This window comes from Leptonychotes weddellii, chromosome 4, assembly GCF_054177405.1.
Source record: "Leptonychotes weddellii isolate Sample4059 chromosome 4, ASM5417740v2, whole genome shotgun sequence".
Taxonomy (NCBI): Eukaryota; Metazoa; Chordata; class Mammalia; order Carnivora; family Phocidae; genus Leptonychotes; species Leptonychotes weddellii.
Window position 1 is genome coordinate 32,850,441 of NC_138372.1, and position 19,997 is coordinate 32,870,437.

The 19,997-nt window shown below is 40.1% G+C and overlaps 1 protein-coding gene across 4 annotated transcripts in view; it reads right to left on the minus strand.

The window, feature by feature from the left end:
- TESK2 (testis associated actin remodelling kinase 2) overlaps positions 1-19,997 on the minus strand; it is a 111,870-nt gene that overhangs the window by 74,722 nt on the left and 17,151 nt on the right. For all 4 annotated transcript variants that reach the window (XM_081818338.1, XM_006729002.3, XM_031022995.2 and 1 more), the window contains one exon: positions 8,977-9,287. In XM_081818338.1, coding sequence (XP_081674464.1) covers positions 8,977-9,198 — 222 coding nt within the window. In that variant the 5' untranslated portion in view covers positions 9,199-9,287. The remainder of the gene's footprint in view (positions 1-8,976; positions 9,288-19,997) is intronic.

Consider the following 19,997-nt stretch of genomic DNA (forward strand, 5'->3'; position numbering starts at 1 on the left):
GGTGGCTCAGTTGGTTGAGCGACTGCCTTCGGCTCAGGTCATGATCCTGGAGTCCAGGATGGAGCCCCGCATCGGGCTCCCTGCTCAGCAGGGAGTCTGCTTCTCCTTCTGACCCTCCCCCCTCTCATGCTCTCTCTATCTCATTCTCTCTCTCAAATAAATAAATAAAATCTTTAAAAAAACAAAAAACACAAAAGTAATCAGAAGAAACAAAAAAATAGAGCAGAAATCAATGAAATTGCAAACGGGAATTCAATGGAGAAAAATCAACAAAACCAAAGACTGATTCTTTGGAAAGATCAATAAAATCGATAAGCTTCCAGGCAGGCTAACTAAGAAAAAAAAAAGAGGGGACACAGATTACTAATATCATAAATAAAAGAGGGAACATCACTACAGATTCCATGGACATTAAAAAATAATAAAAGAAGGGCGTGTGGTTGGCTCAGTCAGTTAAGCCTCTAACTCTTGATTTCAGCTCAGATCATGATCTCTGGGTGGTGGGATCAAGTCCCATATAGGGCTGTGCTTAGTATGGAGTTTCATTGTCCCCTCCTACTGCTCTTTCCCCTCCTGTTTGCTCGTGCACTCTATCTCTAAAATAAATAAATAAGATTTTTAAAATAACAATAATGGAATATTGGGGCACCTGCTGGCTGGCTCAGTCAGTGGAGCATGCAACTCTTGATCTTTGGGTTATGAGTTTGAGCCCCATGTGGGAAGCAGAGATTACTTAAAAAAAAACTTTATTTAGGAGTGCCTGGGTAGCTCAGTTGGTTAAGCCTCTGCCTTCAGCTCAGGTCATGATCCTGGAGTCCTGGGATCCAGACCCAAGGGGGGATTCCCTGCTCGGCAGGGAGCCTGCTTCTCCCTCTCCCTCTCCCTCTGCCACTCCCCCCCATACCAGCTTGTGCTCTCTAATACATAAATAAAATCTTAAAAAAAAAAAAGATTTCATTTGACAGAGAGAGAGAGAGAGCACAAGCATGAGTGGAGGGTGGGGCAGAGGGAGAAGCGGACTCACCACTGAGCAGGGGCATGATGCACTGCTCGATCCCAGGACCATGGGATCATGACCTGAGTTGAAGGCAGAGGCTTAACCGACTGAGCCATCTAGGCGCCCTAAAAAATTTAAAAAGATAATAAAGGAATATTATGAACAACTCTATACCCATACATTTGATAACCTCAGTTAAGTAGACCAATTCCTGGGGCATCTGGCTGGCTCAGTTGGTAGAGCATGTGACTCTTGATCTCAGGGCCCTCAGTTCAAGCCCCACACTGTGAGTAGAGCTTACTTTAAAAAAATAAGCAAAATAAAATAATAAATAGACCAATTCCTTAAAAAAAAAAAATCTGCCAAAACTCATACAAAAAGAAATAGTCTAAATAGGCTTTATCTATTAAGGAAGTTTAATCAATAATTAATAATCTTCCAAAACAGAAAACACCAAGCCAAAAAAAGGTTCACTGGTGAATTCTACCAAACATTAAAAAAGAAATTATACCAGGCACCTGGGTGGCTCAGTTGGTTAAGCAACTGCCTTCGGCTCAGGTCATGATCCCGCATCGGGCTCCCTGCTCGGCAGGGAGTCTGCTTCTCCCTCTGACCCTCCCCCCTCTCATGTGCTCTCTTTCTCTCTCATTCTCTCTCTCTCAAATAAATAAAATCTTTAAAAAAAAAAAAAGAAAGAAAGAAATTATACCAATTCTCCACAATCCCATCCAGAAGATAGAAGCAGAGGGAACACTTCTTATCTATGAGACCAACATTAGTCTAATACCAAAACCAGGCAAAGACATTGCACAAAAAGAAAACCACAAATCAACATCTCTCATGAACACAGATGCAAAATCCTCAACAAAATATTAGCAAATCAAATCTAACGATGCATAAACAGAATATACCATATCCAAGTGGGATTTATCCCAGGTCTTGCAAGGCTGGTTCAACATTTTGAAATCAATCAATGCAATCCATCACCTCTACAGGTTAAAGAAGCAAAATCAAATGATCATATTAACAGATGCAAAAAAGGCATTTGGCAAAATTCAAAATCCATTCATGATTTAAAAGCTCTCAGCAAATAGGAATAGAAGGGAAGTTCATCAACCTGATAAAGAACATCTATAAAAAACCTATAGCTAACATCATGGTTAATGGTGAGACACTCAAAGCTTTCCAGTTAAGATTAGGAAAATGGTACAGATGTACCTTCTCACTACTGCTTTTCAATACCATACTGGAAGTCTTAGCTAATGCAATAAGGTAAGAAAAGGAAATAAAAGATAAACAGGTTGGGAAGGAAAAAATTAAACTGTCTTTTTTCACAGAGGACATAATCTTCTATGTAGAAAATCCTAAAGAATCTACAAAAAAAACCTCCTGGAACCAATTAGCAATTAAAGTAAGGTTTCAGGATACAAGGTTAGTGTAAAAAAAGTCAGTGATATTCCTATATACCAGTAATGAATGACTGGAATTTGAAATTAAAAACACATTACCATTGGAGTGCCTTGTGTGGCTCAGTCAGTTAAGCGTTTAACTCAGGTCATGATCTCGGGGTACTTGGATTGAGCACCATATGGGGCTGCCCGATTGGCTGGGAGTCTGTTTGTCCCTCTCTCTCTCTCATTCCACCCCTCTTCCCACTCATGCTCTGTCTCTCTCTCAAATAAATAAAATCTTAAAAAAAAAAAATTACCATTTACATTACATCACATACAAAAATTAACTTAAATGGGGCAGCAGCCCTTTCTGCCCATGGATCCTGTCCCCATGCTTTAATAAAACCACCTTTTTGCAGTGAGAAAACATTTAACTTAAATGGACCAAAGACCCAAATGTAAAGAGCTAAATCTATAAAACTCTTAGAAGAGGGGCACCTGGGTGGTTCAGTCGGTTAAGCCTCTGTCTCCGGCTCGGGTCATGATCCTAGAGTCCCAGGATCAAGCCCCACGCCAGGCTCCCTGCTCAGCCAGGAGTCTGCTTCTCCCTCTCCCTCTGCCCTCCACCCCCCTGTTTGTGTTCTCTCTCTCTCTCTCACTTTCATGCTCTCTCAAATAAATAAATCTTTAAAAAATAAGTAAATAAATAAAACTCTTAGAAGAAAACATTGGGGAAAATCTTCATGATATTAGATTTGGCAATGATTTCTTGGGTATCACCAAAAGCACAAGCAACACAAGAAAAAACAGATAAACTGGACTTAATCAGAATTTAAAACTTGTATACAAGGGCACCTGGGTGGCTCAGTCATTAAGCGTCTGCCTTCGGCTCAGGTCATGATCCCAGGGTCCTGGGATTGAGCCCGTCATCGGGCTCCCTGCTCAGCAGGAAGCCTGCTTCTCCCTCTCCCACTCCCCCTGCTGTGTTCCTTCTCTCACTGTGTCCCTATCAAATAAATAAATAAAATATTCCAAAAAAAAAACTTGTATATATCAGGGCACCTGGGTGGCTCAGTTGGTTAAGTGTCTGCCTTCAGCTCAGGTCATGATCCCAGGGTCCTGGGATGGAGTCCCGCATCCGGCTCCCTGCTCAGCGGGGAGTCTGCTTATCCCTCTGCCCCTTCCCCCTGCTTGTGCTCACACTCTCCTTCTCCCTCTCTCTCGCAAAAATAAATAAAATCTTTAAAAATAATAATAAATAAAATAAAACTTGTATACATCAAAGGACACTATCAAGAGAGTTAAAAAGAGAACCGATAGGAGAAAATATTTTCACATCATATACATACATACAAATGGAACCCAATTCAAATATGGGCAAAGGAGGGGTGCCTGGGTGGGTCAATCGGTTAAGAGTCTGCTTTTGGCTCAGGTCATGATCCCAGGGTCCTGGGATGGAACCCGACTTTGGGCTCCCTGCTCATCGGGCAGTCTGCTTCTCCCTCTGCCCTTACCCCGCTCATGCTCTCTCTCTCTCTCAAATAAATAAAATCTTTTTTTTTTAAATGGGCAAAGGAATGGCCAGTAGACACATGAAAAGATGCTCAACATCATTCAACATCAGGGAAATGCAAATCAAAATCACAGTGAGGTATCACCTCACACCTATCAGAATGGCTAAAATTAAAACACAAGAAACAAGTGTTGGGGAGGATGTGAAGAAAAAGGAACCCTCCCTCATGCACTGCTGGTCGGAATGCAAACTGGTACAGCCACTGTGGAAAACAGTATGGAGATTCCTCAAAAAATTAAAAATAGAATTACCGTATGATCCAGTAATTCTGCTACTGGGTATTTACCCAAAGAATACAAAACCACTAATTCAAAAAGATATATGCTTGTTCTCTATATGTTTATTGAAGCATTGTTTTATGTTTATTGAAGCATTATTTACAATAGCCAAAATATGGAAGCAACCCAAGTGTCATTAGATGAACACATAAAGAAGATGTGGCATATATCTACAACAGAATATTATTCAGCCATTAAAAAGAATGAAATCTTGCCATTTGCAACAACATAGATGGATCTAGAGGGTATAATATGCTAAATGAAATAAATTAGATAAAGACAACTACCATATGATTTCACTCACATGTGGAATTTAAGAAACAAAACAAATGAGGGGCGCCTGGGTGGCTCAGTCATTAAGCGTTTGCCTTCCGCTCAGGTCATGATCCCAGGCTCTTGGGATCGAGCCCCGCATTGGGCTCCCTGCTCAGCGGGAAGCCTGCTTCTCCCTCTCCCACTCCCCCTGCTTGTGTTCCCTCTCTTGCTGTGTCTCTCTCTGTCAAATAAATAAAATCTTTAAAAAAATAAAATAAAATAAAAAAGAAACAAATGAACAAAGCAAAAAAAGAGACAAGCCAGAAAACAGACTCTTTTTTTTTTTAAGATTTCATTTATTTATTTGAGAGAGAGAATGAGAGAGAGAGAGAGCACATGAGAGGGGGGAGGGTCAGAGGGAGAAGCAGACTCCCTGCCGAGCAGGGAGCCCGATGCGGGACCCGATCCCGGAACTCCAGGATCGCGACCTGAGCCGAAGGCAGTCGCTCAACCAACTGAGCCACCCAGGCGCCCCCAGAAAACAGACTCCTAACAAACTGATAGTTACCAGAGGGGAGGTCGGCTGGGGCATGGATGAAATAGGTAAAGGGGATGAAGGGTACACTTATCATGATGAGCACTGAGTAATGTACAGAATTGTTGAATCACTATGGTATACCTGAAACTCATATAACACTGTATGTTAACTGTAGTGGAATTAAATTTTTTTTAAAAAATGGGCAAAGGATTTGAATAGACATTTCTCCAAAGATACATAAAAGGCCAATAAGCACAAGAAAAGATACTGAACATCATTATTCACTAGAGAAATGCAAATCAAACCCACAATGAGATATCATTTCACACCCACTAGGTTTGTTACATTTGAAAAATGAAAAATATCAAGGGTTGATGAGAATATGGAGAAACTGGAACTCTTATGCATTGCTGGTGGAGATGTAAAATGGTATAGCTGCTGTGGAAAACAGTATAGTGGTTCCTTTGAAAGTTAAACATAGACTAAATGAAATAAGGCAGTTATAAAAAGACAAATACTGCATGATTTTGCTTATAGAAGGTATCTAGAGTAGTCAAACTCACAGAAATAGAAAGTAGAATGGTTGCTGACAGGAGCTGGGGGACAAAAGAAGAGAGTTGTTTAATGCATATAGAGTTTCACTTTTGCAAGATGAAAAAGTTCTGGAGATTGGTTGCACAACAATGTGAATATACTTAAGACTACTTAATTGTATACTTAAAAATGGTTGATAGTAAATTTTATGTTATGTGTATTTGACCACAATTTTAAAAAAGTTAAACACAGAACTGCTATATGACCCAGGATTTCCACTAACAGTTAAATACCCAAAATAACTGAGAGCAGGAACTCAGATACTTGTACACTAATGTTCATAGCAGCATTATTCACAATAACTGAAAGGGAGAAACAACCCAAATGTCCATCAACAGATGAATGGATAAACAAAATGTGGTAGACACACACAATGTGATATTATTCAGCCAAAAAAAGGGAAGGAAATTCTGATGTATGCTACAATGTGGATGAAACTTGAAGACATTACACTAAGTGAAATAAGTCGGACACAGGACAAATATTGTATGATTCCATTAATATGAGGTACCTACAAAAGGCAAATTCATAGAGAAAGCAAACAGAACAGTTAACAGGGACTAGGGCAGGGGGAAATGGGGAGTTATGATTTAATGAGGTACAAAATTCCTGTTTGGGATGATGAAAAAGTTCTGGAAAGAGAAAATGGTGACAGTTGCACAAAACATCACAAATATACTTAATGATTCTGAACTGTATACTTAATATGGTTAAAATGGTAACTTTATGTTATGTATATTTTACCACCATAAAAAAAATTAAAAAGAGAGAGAAAATAGAAGGAAAGATCTAAGAAATGGTGAGTGGAGGCAATGCTATGGAGGTGTCTTTGGTCCAAAAAGAGAACATGAGGGAGGGGTAACCAGGGTGGCTCAGTTGGTTAAGCCTCCAACTCTTGATTTTGGCTCAGGTCCTGACCTCAGGGTCATGAGATTGAGCCCCGCATTAGTCTCCACACTGGGCATGCAACCCGCTTAAGATTCTCTCTCCCTCTCTCTCTGCCCCTACCCACGCTCTTTCTCTCTTTCTAAAAAAAAAAAGAGAGAGAGAGAAAACATGAGGGAGTATAGCTATAGGGGATGTTAGGGTCAAAATTATGTTTTTTCCGGGGCGCCTGGGTGGCTCAGCTGGTTAGGCGACTGCCTTTGGCTCAGGTCATGATCCTGGAGTCCCGGGATCGAGTCCCGCATCGGGCTCCCTGCTCAGTGGGGAGAGTCTGCTTCTCCCTCCGACCCTCCTCCCTCTCATGCTCTCTGTCTCTCATTCTCTCTCTCGCAAATAAATAAAAAAATCTTAAAAAAAAAAATTATGTTTTTTCCCCCTTTAAAGGTTTTTTTTAAGGTGAGAAAAATAATAGAAGGTTTAGATGTTGATGGGAATCATTTAATAGAAAGTGAAATATGATGTAGGAAAGAGAGGTGAGATTTTCTTAGGTAATGTCTTTAAGTAGGCAACTAGACAAAGGATATAGAATACAAATGGAAATACGGCTTATACTGGAACATGGGTAGTTTATCCATAGTCACAAGTATAAAGGCTAAGTAAGTGGGTGAAGATATGGGTTAGTAGCTATTTGTGGTGACTAGAGGCTATGGAAGCTTGGAGAGCTTGCTTCAGTTTTCTCAGTGAATTAGGAAGCTCATCACTGAGAAGAAATACTGAACGTTGGATGAAAGAAAAAGTTCGAATAATGTTCTGGGAGAGTAAATGAACCAGGAAAATATTAATACTTGGGAACACTAAGTGCTCAACTTTATTAAAAATAACCAAATAAAGGGCGCCCAGGTGGCTCAGATGGTTAGGCGTCTGCCTTCAGCTCAGGTCATGATCCCAGGGTCCTGGGATGGAGCCCCGCATTGGGCTCCCTGCTTGGCGGGGAGCCTGCTTCTCCCTCTCCCTCTACTGCTCCCCCTGCTTGTGCTCTCTCGCTCTCTCTGTCAAATAAATAAATAAAATCTTGGGGCGCCTGGGTGGCTCAGTCGTTAGGTGTCTGCCTTTGGCTCGGGTCATGATCCCAGGGTCCTGGGATCGAGCCCCGCATCGGGCTCCCTGCTCCACGGGAAGCCTGCTTCTCCCTCTCCCAATCCCCCTGCTTGTGTTCCCTCTCTCGCTGTGTCTCTCTCTGTCAAATAAATAAATAGAAAAATCTTAAGAAAAAAAAAAGTCTCTTAAAAAAATAAATAAAATCTTTTTAAAAAATTTTTTTAAATAAAAAAAAATACTCAAATAGATACTATATGTGTGGGTATATATGTGTATATATATCTTCTTACATGTAATATAAATTTTTATATATGTATATAACATGTGTGTGTATAATATATGTATAAGCAAAGGGTCCAGAAGTATACATACCAAATTATTAATTGGAGAGAGAGAGATATATATATAGGGCAGAGAGTAGAAGAGACTCCTATATATATTTTTTTTTTAAAGATTTTATTTATTTGACAGAGGGAGACACAGTGAGAGAGGGAACACAAGCAGGGGGAGTGGGGGAGGGAGAAGCAGGCTTCCTGCAGAGCAGGGAGCCCGATGTGGGGCTCGATCCCAGGACCCTGGGATCATGACCTGAGCCGAAGGTAGACGCTTAACAACTGAGCCACCCAGGTGCCCCAAGAGACTCCTATGTTATTTGGGGTTTTGATCAGCATGTATTATTTTTATAATTAAAATAGATGTTAATAGTTTATTTTTTAAAATTTTTTTGATTAAGATAAGAGCCTTTATAAATGTCTCTGGAGAGATGGAAGAGGAAAAAATAGGTTATAAATTACCATTATATACAACTCCCAATAGTAAAATTCTCCCACCCACCCCCTCCAGCTCCAAAGCGTCTGAGGCAGAGATTAGGCACCACCAAGTAAATACGAAAATATCCAGGTTCTGACTCCAGGCACTGATGAAGAAGGGGCAGGTCAGACCTCCCAAGCATAAATGGAAGGAGCAGATATGATGTAAATCACACAAGAGTCTCCATCTTCAGGGTGATTCCAATCTGTTGGCTGGCTCAGGCCATCCCCGGAACCCTCCTGTGTTCTCCTGTTGTTGAGTGCATCTGGGAGCACGTGCACCGATGACTCCAGGGTCCCCGCCAGCAAGCGAGACCCAGTATCCTGGCCAGGGCCACAGCATCACACATGGACCAGCAAGAGCACAGCACTGGCCAGGCCCGCAGCCACAAGCAGTTCCAAAGCCGGAGGAGAGGACAGTTTAGAAGACTGATCAAGATCCATAGCACCCTCACCCCAATTAGACAAAGCCTATGTCCTAATTATACACAATTACCAACTCGGCAGTAAAGGTGATTATCAACAAGACAAAATGAGAAAAGCAGAGGCATCACTCACCTTGAACACTTCAGAGAAGAAGCCAGACCCTATTTTTTCACAGGTGAAGTCATCTAAACGCGTCAGTCTAGAAAAGGCACTTATAAGAGCTCGATATGAAGATGGCCAAACTCTTCCCACTTGGGTCATGTTCCCATCTCCTCCACCACCTCCTTCAAAATCTTCAAGACGCTCCACACGTGGAGGAAAGCCTGCAATTGAATTCCGTTTGCTCCGATCCATAGTCTCAATAATCACTTTTTTCTTCTTTTAAGAAGGAACTCCACACATAATAAAATTTTGTTGAGTTTTACTTCTCTTCCAGTTTGACACTAAACAAGAGATCAGAAAGATATTTCACTAACACCATGAATTTAGATTAAACACATGCAAACCAGTGAATTACCAATGTAAAATTATTTCCTCTTTCACATTCTAGCTCTTGATTTTCAGATCAAAAAAACATTTTATACCTTTACCTTCAAAAAATACTTTATATTTAAAGCCCAAGATGTACTCAGTCTTTAAAACATTCTACATTCTAAAAAACAAAACAATGATAATATCATTTTTTGAGCACCTACTATCTAGAAAACATAGTATAAGAGGTATACATATGTCATCATTTCATTCTCAAATAATCCATGATATAAGAATTATTATGTTCATTTCATAGAGCGGTTAAGTAGTCATACTGTCATTAAATGGTAAAGATAAAATTAAAATGTAAGACTTTGATTCAAAAGCGTATGTTCAGGGGCACCTGAATGACGAAAGCGCTTAAGCAACGGGCTCTTGGTTTTGGCTCAGGTCGTGATCTCAGGGTCCTGAGAAGCAGCCCTGCATCCAGCTCTGGGCTAAGCACAGGGTCTGCTTGAGACCTTCCCTCTCCCTCTGCCCCTCCTCCCTACTCCAACCTCCCCCCCCCCCGCCCCCAACATGCACACACGGGAACTCTCTCTCGCTTTGTCTCAAATAAATAAATCTTTAAAAAAAATAAAAGCCTGCAACTGATGAATTACTGAACACTACATCTGAAACTAATCATGTACTATATGTTGGCTAATTGAATTTAAATTAAAAAAAAAATTCAAGGAGCGCCTGGGTGGCTCAGTCAGTTAAGCATCTGCCCTTGGCTCAGGTCATGATCCCAAGGTCTTGGGATTGAGTCCCTCATTGGGCTCCCTGCTCAGCAGGGAGTCTGCTTCTCCCTCTCCCTCTGCCCCTCCCCCCTGCTTGTGCACACACTCTCTCTCTCAAATAAATAAAAACTTTAAAAATTTTTCAGAAAAAAAAAGCCTATGTTCATACCAATGCCCTTCATAGCCTGCATTACATTATTTTCTCTTTATTTGAAAAATGAAGTCCAAATATATAAAACAATGGCAAAGATTTTATACCATAAAATTATATTATTTCATTTAAAGATTTTTTAATTTATTTATTTGAGAGACAGAGAGAGAGAGAGCATGAGGGAGAGGGAAAGAGAATCTGAAACAGACTCTGTGCTGAACACAGAGTCAGATGTGAGGCTCGATCCCGCAACTGCGAGATCATGACCAGAGCCAAAAACAAGAATTGGATGCTTGACTAAGCCACCCATGTTCCCCAAAATCATATAATTTTAAAAGAAGAAAACCAGGGCGCCTGGGTGGTTCAGTAGGTTAAGCAACCAGCTCTTGATTTCATCTCAGGGTTGTGAGATCAAACTCAGCGGGGAATCTGCTTAAGTTTCTCTCTCTCTCTCTCACCCTCTGCCCTTCCCCACCCTGCCCTGCTCACACGCTCTCTCTAAAATAAATAAATCTTAAAAAAAAAAAAAAAGAAAGAAAACCATATCTAAAAGCAACTTAAAAATTCATTAAACAGTACAATCTAGCAGAAGTGACTATTGAAGGCTCCACCCCATCTGGTGCATGATTAAGAATAAAAATGCAAACCCACTTTTTCTTTTAGCCATCTCTCCCTACTTCTACATTTTTTCCATGAGAAATGATCATAAGGGTCTTAGGCAGAATACAACATTGTGACTTTTCAATTAGTAAAATGCCTTCATAAATGTGATGAATACCTAACCCAGACTACCTCTACCACTTCTAACCATGGAGAATAGCCGCAGGGCTCCCAGGGCCATCCTTACAATATGACTCTGCTTCCTTAGCCATAGCCAGAAGTCAGCAGCACTCTACACAATATGGACCAGTCACAGTTCCTTTCCTGGCAATTTGGAATTGGAATTAAGATATCCTAGCCTCAGTCTGGCTGCTTTCTAAAATGGAAGCCATGTAGTGGCACCTGGCTGGCTCAGTCAGTAGAGCATGTGACTCTTGATCTCGAGGTTGTAAGTTCAAGCCCCAAGTTAGGTATAGAGGTTACTTAAAAATAAAAAGGAAACTCAAGGGTGCCTGGGTGGCTCAGTCGTTAGGCATCTGCCTTAGGCTCAGATCATGATCCCAGGGTCCTGGGATCGGGTCCCGCATCAGGCTCCCTGCTCCGTGGGGGGATGGGTGAAATAGAGGGGATGAAGAGTATACTTATCTTGATGAGCACTGAGAAATGTATAGAACTGCTGAATCATTACATTGTACACCTGAAACTAATGTAACACTGTATATTAATTATACTTGAATAAAAATGAAGAAAGTAAATAAAGTTACCCGCAAAAAGAATGTTGGTCCAATCCTACAATATGATACCATTTTAATAAAAAATGTATTTTGGAGGCACTTGAGTGACTCAGTTAGTTAAGTGTCCAACTCTTGATATTGTCTCAGGTCTTGATCTCAGGGTTGTGAGTTCAAGCCCCGCGTTGAGCTCCACACTGGGTGTGGAGCCTACTTAAAAAAAAATGTATTTTTTAAAATAGTATCTATCTATTATAGACAGGCAAAATAGCATACTGATTAAAGATATAGCCTCTATAACCAATCTGGGTTCAAATCCTTGCTCCATAACTTATAGCTGCATGAACCTGATCAAGTTATTTTATTTTTTTAAAGATTTTATTTATTTATTTGACAAAGAAAGACACAGCAAGAGAGGGAACACAAGCAGAGGGAGTGAGAGAGGGAGAAGCAGGCTCCCCGCTGAGCAGGGAGCCCAATGCGGGGCTCGATCCCAAGACCCTGGGATCATGACCTGAGCCGAAGGCAGATGCTTAATGACTGAGCCACCCGGGCGCCCCTAATCAAGTTATTTTAAAATCTCTCTACATCTCCAGTTCCCCATCTGTAAAGTGGAAATAAAAATAGTATTTATATTTTAATGTTTTATATGTATTAACTTATTTAATCCTTACAACAAAGGGTTTTTGATTAAATGAACAGTGCCTGGCAAACAGTAAGCATTTGAATCCTGTTTACTATAATTTATTATAATCTATTATTTATTATAAGTTTTATTATAATTATTATTTAAAGATACATATTTATAGTAAATGTCTAAACACATGACCTAGAAAGATAGACACTAAATGCACAGCAGTACTTGCCTTGGGGGAAAGAAGAGAAATGAGATATGTAAGGGAAACAAAGGAGACTTCAACTACAGCAATGAAGTTTTGTTTCCTTTTATTAAAAAATAAACCTATAGCAAACAACACAAAATTATATATTTGCTAATTTTGTTATTTTTTGTTAATATAATATTTGTTAATTCTGTGTGGTATTGTATTGTACTCTCTCCTACATTTAATTCTTTTTTTAATTAAAAAGAGAAAGTTAACAGTTTTAAAAAGTCTACTGCAGGGGCACCTGGGTGGCTCAGTCAGTTAAGTTTCTCCCTTCCACTCAGGTCATGATCCCAGGAGCCCCACGTTGGTTCCTGGATCAGTGGGGAGCCTGCTTCTCCTTCTCCCTCTGCTTGCTGCTCCCCCTGCTTGTGCTCTCTGTCAAATAAACAAAATCTTAAAAAAAAAAAAAAGTCTATTGCTAATACAACAGCTATGCAGTATGCCTAATCCAAGAAAACTGAAAAAAATTTGGCAAATAAATAGCACCCCAATGTGAAAGCCAAGTCTCTAGATTCTCAAACTTTTATTCTGCAACAGTTCCGCTACAGTTTTTGGTCCAAGGAGTATTTATATCTTAAACTGAAAACTCAAAAGCACTGAGAGAATACGTGGATATTAAAATATAAAAGCACTCAGGGCGCCTGGGTGGCTCAGTTGGTTAAGCGACTGCCTCCGGCTCGGGTCATGATCCCGGAGTCCTGGGATCGAGTCCCACATCGGGCTCCCAGCTCAGCAGGGAGCCTGCTTCTCCCTCTGACCCTATCCCCTCTCATGCTGTTTCTCTCTCTCTCTCTCTCAAATAAATAAATAAATAAAATCTTAAAAAATAAAAAATATATAAAAGCACTCATGAGGAATACTGGTATTTAGTTGTACAGCCCACATTACATGCTAAAGTAACGTTAATTACTAGACAGTTGAGATGAGTGGTAAAAAGTACAGTCCCCTCAAGGGAGTAAGAACTTTATTAATCCATTTTGGAGAAGTGCTGAGCATGGGAAAACTTCCAAACCATGCCTTCTGTTCCCTTGGCCTGCATACTAAATGACCACATTTTAAATGAAATCAACCAAGCTACAAATGGCTTTCAATTTAATCTGACAAATTTTAATTAGTCATAAAAGGTAACAAAGGTATGAATGAACAGACTCTAAAACCATGCCCTATTTAAGTCTAAAAATGATTAATTTTAAAATAAAAAAATACATTATTTGAAATGTGTGAAATTTTACATTTTCAGCCTCCGAATTACCTCCCTTGGTCTTTTTTTTTTTTTTTAAGATTTTATTTATTTATTTATTGGACAGAGAGAGACACAGTGAGAGAGGGAACACAAAAAGCTGGAGAGGGAGAAGCAGGCTTCCTGCGGAGCAGGGAGCCCAATGCGGGGTTCGATCCCAGGACCCTGGGATCATGACCTGAGCCGAAGGCAGACGCTTAACGACTGAGCCACCCAGGCACCCCTCCCTTGGTCTTATTTACAGAATATTATCTTTTTGGGGATGCCTGGGTGCCTCAGTTGATTAAGCGTCTGCCTTTGGTTTGGGTCCATGATCTCAGGGTCCAGGAATCGAGCCCCACATTGGGCTCCCTGCTCAGCGGGGAGTCTGCTTCTCCCTCTGCCCCTCCCCCTGCTTGTGCTCTTTCTCAAGCTCTCAAATAAATAAATCTTAAAAAAAAAAAGATATAATGATTGAAAAAATGCAGATTTCACTTTAAAGAGGCTACTTGATTCAAAAGACTACACTCTGTTGATCAAGAATAATTAATTTTCCCAGGACAGAAGGTACCATCCATGCTGTTCCTGGCAGTCTGAGGATCAGAAGGACTGTACCACATGATAAATGGACCACCACATTTTATAGAAAGCACATTGTTTCCAAGGGAATCTGGGAAACATTTCAAAGTCTATACCTTTAGTAAGGATGGCACCTTATTTGCCTGGGGCAATTGAGAAACAATAAATATTATCAATGCCACTAACAAGGGACTACTATTCTTTCGATCTCCCAAAGGCAGTTTGCCTTGAGTTCTCACCCCAAAACACTGTTCTAACAACATGGCACAGCTGGGATACCCAAGCTACAACTTTATTTTTTTTATTTTTATTTTTTAAAGATTTTTATTTATTTTTTTAATTTATTTGACAGAGGGAGACACAGCGAGAGAGGGAACACAAGCCGGGGGAGTGGGAGAGGGAGAAACAGGCCTCCCAGCTGAGCAAGGAGCCCGACGTGGGGCTCGATCCCAGAACCCTGGGATCATGACCCTAGCTGAAGGCAGACGCTCAACAACTGAGCCACCCAGGCGCCCCTAAGCTACAACTTTATGATGTGAAAACTGGTACATGATTAAAGTCTTTCATCCAGAAAAAAATGTAAAATTGTTGTCCATCCTGGTCAAGAAATAAAACTATTTGTGTTGGAAATGTTAAAAATGAAGTTACTTATTTGAAAACAATTTTACTACGGAAAGATTTATGAAATAAATTAACTGTTTATTATAAGTATACACAGTTTTATTGCCTTAAATAGCATCGTAGGATTTTCCTAAACACTGTTAATATATTAAGAATTGCTGTTATATTAATTCATTTGAATAACTCTTGTATGTCCAAGTGCTAGTGAAATTCTATAACACAGAGATTTCCTTTTTTTTTAGATTTTATTTATTTGAGAGAGAGAGAGAACATAAGCAGGAGGAAAGGCGGAGAGAGAGGGACAAGCAGATTCCCCTCTAAGCGGGGAACCTGATGCAGGGCTGGATCCCAGGACCCTGAGATCATGACCTGAGCCAAAGGCAGCCGCTTAACCGACTAAGCCACCCAGGTGCCCCGCGATTTCCTTTTACAATAAGTTTTTGGGTTTTTTTTAAGATTTGATTTATTTGCAAGAAAGAGAATGAGAGACAGAGAGCACATGAGAGGGGGGAGGGTCAGAGGGAGAAGTAGACTCCCTGCTGAGCAGGAAGCCTGATGTGGTACTCGATCCTGGGACTCCAGGATCATGACCTGAGCCAAAGGCAGCCGCTTAACCAACTGAGTCACCCAGGCGCCCCACAATAAGTTTTTATTTACCTAATAATTGTGATTAAATTAAGGCATTTGCAAAAAAAAAAAAAAAGGAATGATTTTCACCTTGCAAAAACTTGGAATTCTTAAATGAAAACTGGTGATACTATGATCTGCTTCACTAAAAATATTTCAACTGGATTCTCAGTGGTTCTCATTTAGGGACACGTGAAAATTTAGGGGGAGGAAGGTCCTTGTCAGGGAGAAGTTACTGTCACAATGGTGAGGGTATGGGGTGGGCACTACTGGCATTTTAGTGGGCAGGGCCCAGGGAAGCTAAATGTCCTACAATGCACAGAACAGTCCTGCACAACAAAGAATTGTCTTGCCCTAATGCCAATAGTGCCCCCATTGAGAAATGCTGTGTTAGAAAAGCTTCATCAGTTTGACTTTAAACTAGGAAATAACCTTCAGCATTCTTTCAAAAATAACAAAATTAAGTTTCTAGCAAGGACACAAATTATTTTTTAGTAACTGTAGTCTCAATTTAAATACTTATAACCTTGAAAGTTCAAAACTTTTGCTTTTTTTTTTTTTTTTTTTTTACATAGGAAAGTATGTCTTTTCAAAGGCTAATTTCGGGGCACCTGAGGGGCTCAGTCAGTTGAGCATCCTGAACCGACTCTTGATTTCGGCTCAGGTCATGATCTCAGGGTCCTGGGATCTAGGCGCAACGGGCTCCATCTCCCTCTCCCTCTGCCCCTCCTCCAACTCACATGTGCACACTCTCTCTCTCTTTCTAAAATAAATAAATAAATTTTTCTTAAAAAGGCTAATTTTCACTTACACTGGAATTGATTTATTTTTCACAAAGGAGGTACAATTAAAAGCTTTGACTGGGGAAAGTAATCTGAAAAGGTACTAATAAAAGAGTTAGTGAGCTAAATAATCTATATCCAATATTATATATTTTATCTTTCGAAGTAGTAATTCCACAAATGATTTTCCAGAAAATCAAGGAAACCTTTTTAGGACTACCAGTTAGATCATACTAACACCTGAAATGCTTCTGGAGCAGCCACAATTCACCATGGGCCATGCATTCTACCAAGTGTTCTGCATATGCTATCTCTAGTATTTATGACAATGATGCAAAGTAGGTATCTCCAATTTAAAGAGGACAAAATTAAGACACAGATTAAAAGACTTGATCAAACTCAAACAACTGGTGACAGACTTGGGATTCAAATCCAGTAGTTCCAAATTTAAACACTTCCCACTAAGACATGTCTCCAGAAAAACAGCTAAATTTCTGTGAAAATAGTGGGGCTTGATCTCACAACCCTGAGATCATGACCTGAGCCAAAATCAAGAGTTGGATGCTTAACCAACTGAACCACCCAAGTGCTCCAAGCCTTCCATCATTTAATCACATTCTACAGACATAAAAATTAGCATTGGTTTAAATAGACAGACTGTCTAAAGAATGGATGCCAAGCCGACAGGGAAGATATGCCAACTCCCAATCATTTTTCTTTTCCATTCTAATATATAGGATTTGTTGTTTCTTACCCTCTCATTTCACAGGAACAAAGTAGAGGAAACTTCACAATAGTGGAGATGAAAATAAAATCCTGCAATGCACTGAACAGCTATCAACCAATAGCAGGCAGGACATGGCAAAGTGTCAGCGAGCAACCAAAAACTTTCAATATCCATCAAATATAAAATCATGTGTGCACAAAGTTGGGAATGAAGTCCCACAAAGGGACTAAAAAGGATTGCTGAGATTTCAGTGGACTTTTATACCCTGAGTATAAAGAGTAGAAAAAGAATACAAATAATATCCTAATCATATATTGTTTTCTTTCTATTATTATAAAAACTTTCAAAGTCAAAATAAAACAAAGATTGGTTATGGGTAAGATGTGACCCAGAAAACTGGCCATTTTCCAGAAGAGGAATACTGACAAGTACATTAACTATGTATCAAGACCAACCACATGGCAAATCTACATGACAGGTCTGCTCAGCTACTATCCTCTCTGTGGGCCAACATAGCAAATACAGACACATTTCAGGATGACTGCCTAATTAAAAATAAAAGCAATACTGCTGAACTTGCCATCCTACTGTGAAATAATGAGTTGCAGTTTCCATTCAAACCAAAGGCAATCTAACATAAAAACTGGCATCCCGGAGGCTGGGGGGATGGGTTAGCCTGGTGATGGGTATTAAAAAGGGCACGTATTGCATGGAGCACTGGGTGTTATATGCAAACAATGAATCATGGAACACTACATCAAAAACTAATGATGTAATGTATGGTGACTAACATAATAAAATAAAATTTAAAAAAAAACTGGCATCCCCTATTTAATTAGCCATGTATTACACAATGGCACATATTGGTGTCAGACAGATCAAAAGCCAGTTCTTAAAACTATTATTTCTTTTGGATAAACATCTTATCTGCTGTTTTAACTACCATCTACCAGGCCTTAGGTCATGACATAAAACAGAAACTTAGGTTGAAAGTTCTAAAGGCATTTAGATTAACTAGTCCAATCTTTTGGTCAATCTAGGAATACCCCTCTGTTAACTTATTCAAATGTTAATTGGGTTCCCACTAGGTACAAGTCATTATGATAAGTGCTATAATATTTACTGAGTATCTACTACAATCCAGACAGTCTTACAAGTGCTTTAATATTCATACCAGCCCTATAAAATAGATATTATCCCTGTTTTATAAATGTGGAAACAAAGATACAAAGGAATTAATTAACTAGTCCAGCTCTTACAAGCCAAGAAGTCACAGAGTCAGAATTCAAATCCAAAGCCTGTACTCTTAATCACCATACTACTGCCTCTCTGGGATAAGGATATAGAAAACCAAATAAAACCAGACTCAACCCCTCTAGGAGCTTAGTCTCCTCCCAGAAAGACACATGTAAATCAATGAGTACAATACAGTGTGATAATTGCTAATGACAGATTAGAAAGAAGGAGGGCTTAATTAAGGCACTAACAGTCTAAGACAGAGAATTAGGAGAGAAGATTAAGTGGGACTTTAAAAAGGTGACCAAATGGAAGTAGGAGGTACAAGAGGTACTTAGGATGACTCCAAGTTTAACTAGAATCCTTCCCTTGTTTCAGGTTTGGGTGACTGGGGGAATGAGTAGGATCACCAAAAGGAGATTTGTGAATTGATTCAAATTCACTCCTGGTCTTATTGAAGAGGTTGAGATGCCTGAAGAAATACCAAGAGACAACATTTAGGAAGCAGCTGAAGACACACACTGGAGCTCAGAAGAGAGAACTAGCCTGGAGATACAGACTTGAAACTCATTTACACTTAAAAATATTCTAAAGAGTTTCCCAAAGTAGAGAATATGAGTAATAGCTAATATTTACTGAGTTGCTATTACGTGCCAAAGCCCAATCTCCTTCTTTATGTCCTTAAGTGAGATCAGATAAGAGGTAAAGGGAACACCAATATATACAGAACAAAACAGAAACAACAGAGGTAAAAATAAAACCAAGAGAAAGTATGTCACACAAGCCAAAGCTGGAAATGATGTATCAAATGCCACAAGGTATTCAAATAATATGAAAAAAGTGTCCCCTGGATTGAACATTACAGAGGGAAGAGTCAGCTCAGCCTACTGAATAAAACACCACTAACAAAGAACTCGATAATTCCTCCAGTGGCTTGTTCTATTATTAGAAAGTTCTTTTTAAGATTTAGTTTTTTATTTGAGAGACAGAGTGTGTAAGCGAGCAGGGGGAGGGGCAGAGGGAGAGGGGGAGAGAGAATCCTCAAGCAAACTCCCAGCTGACCACAGAGCCCTATGAAGGGCTCGATCCCAGGACCCTGAGATCATGACCTGAGCCAAAATCAAGAGCCAGAGGCTTAACTGACAAGGCAACGCAGGTGCCCCTATTATTAGGAAGTTTGAATTGTTACAAAAGTAATCTTTCCAAATAAATAAAAGCATAGGGGAACGCCTGCATGGCTCAGTCAGTTAAGCGTCTGCCTTCGGCTCAGGTCATGATCCCAGGGTCCTGGGATCGAGTCCCACATCAGGCTCCCTGCTCAGCAGGGAGTCTGCTTCTCCCTCTACCTGCCACTTCCCCTGCTTGTGCACTTGCTCTCTCTCTCTCTGGCAAATAAATAAATAAAATCTTTAAAAAAACAAAAAAAAGAAAAGCATAGGGAAAAGCATAGTGTTCTATTCAAATTCTGACTCTGAAGGAGAATTAAGTTATAATGACCAGGGCTGCCTGAGTAACTCAGTAGATTGAACAGCCGACTTTTTTTTTTTTTTTTTTTTTTTTAAAGATTTTATTTATTTATTTGACAGAGAGAGAGACAGCGAGAGAGGGAACACAAGCAGGGGGAGTGGGAGAGGGAGAAGCAGGCTTCCCGCCGAGCAGGGAGCCCGATGCGGGGCTCGATCCCAGGACCCTGAGACCATGACCCGAGCCGAAGGCAGTCGCTTAACCAACTGAGCCACC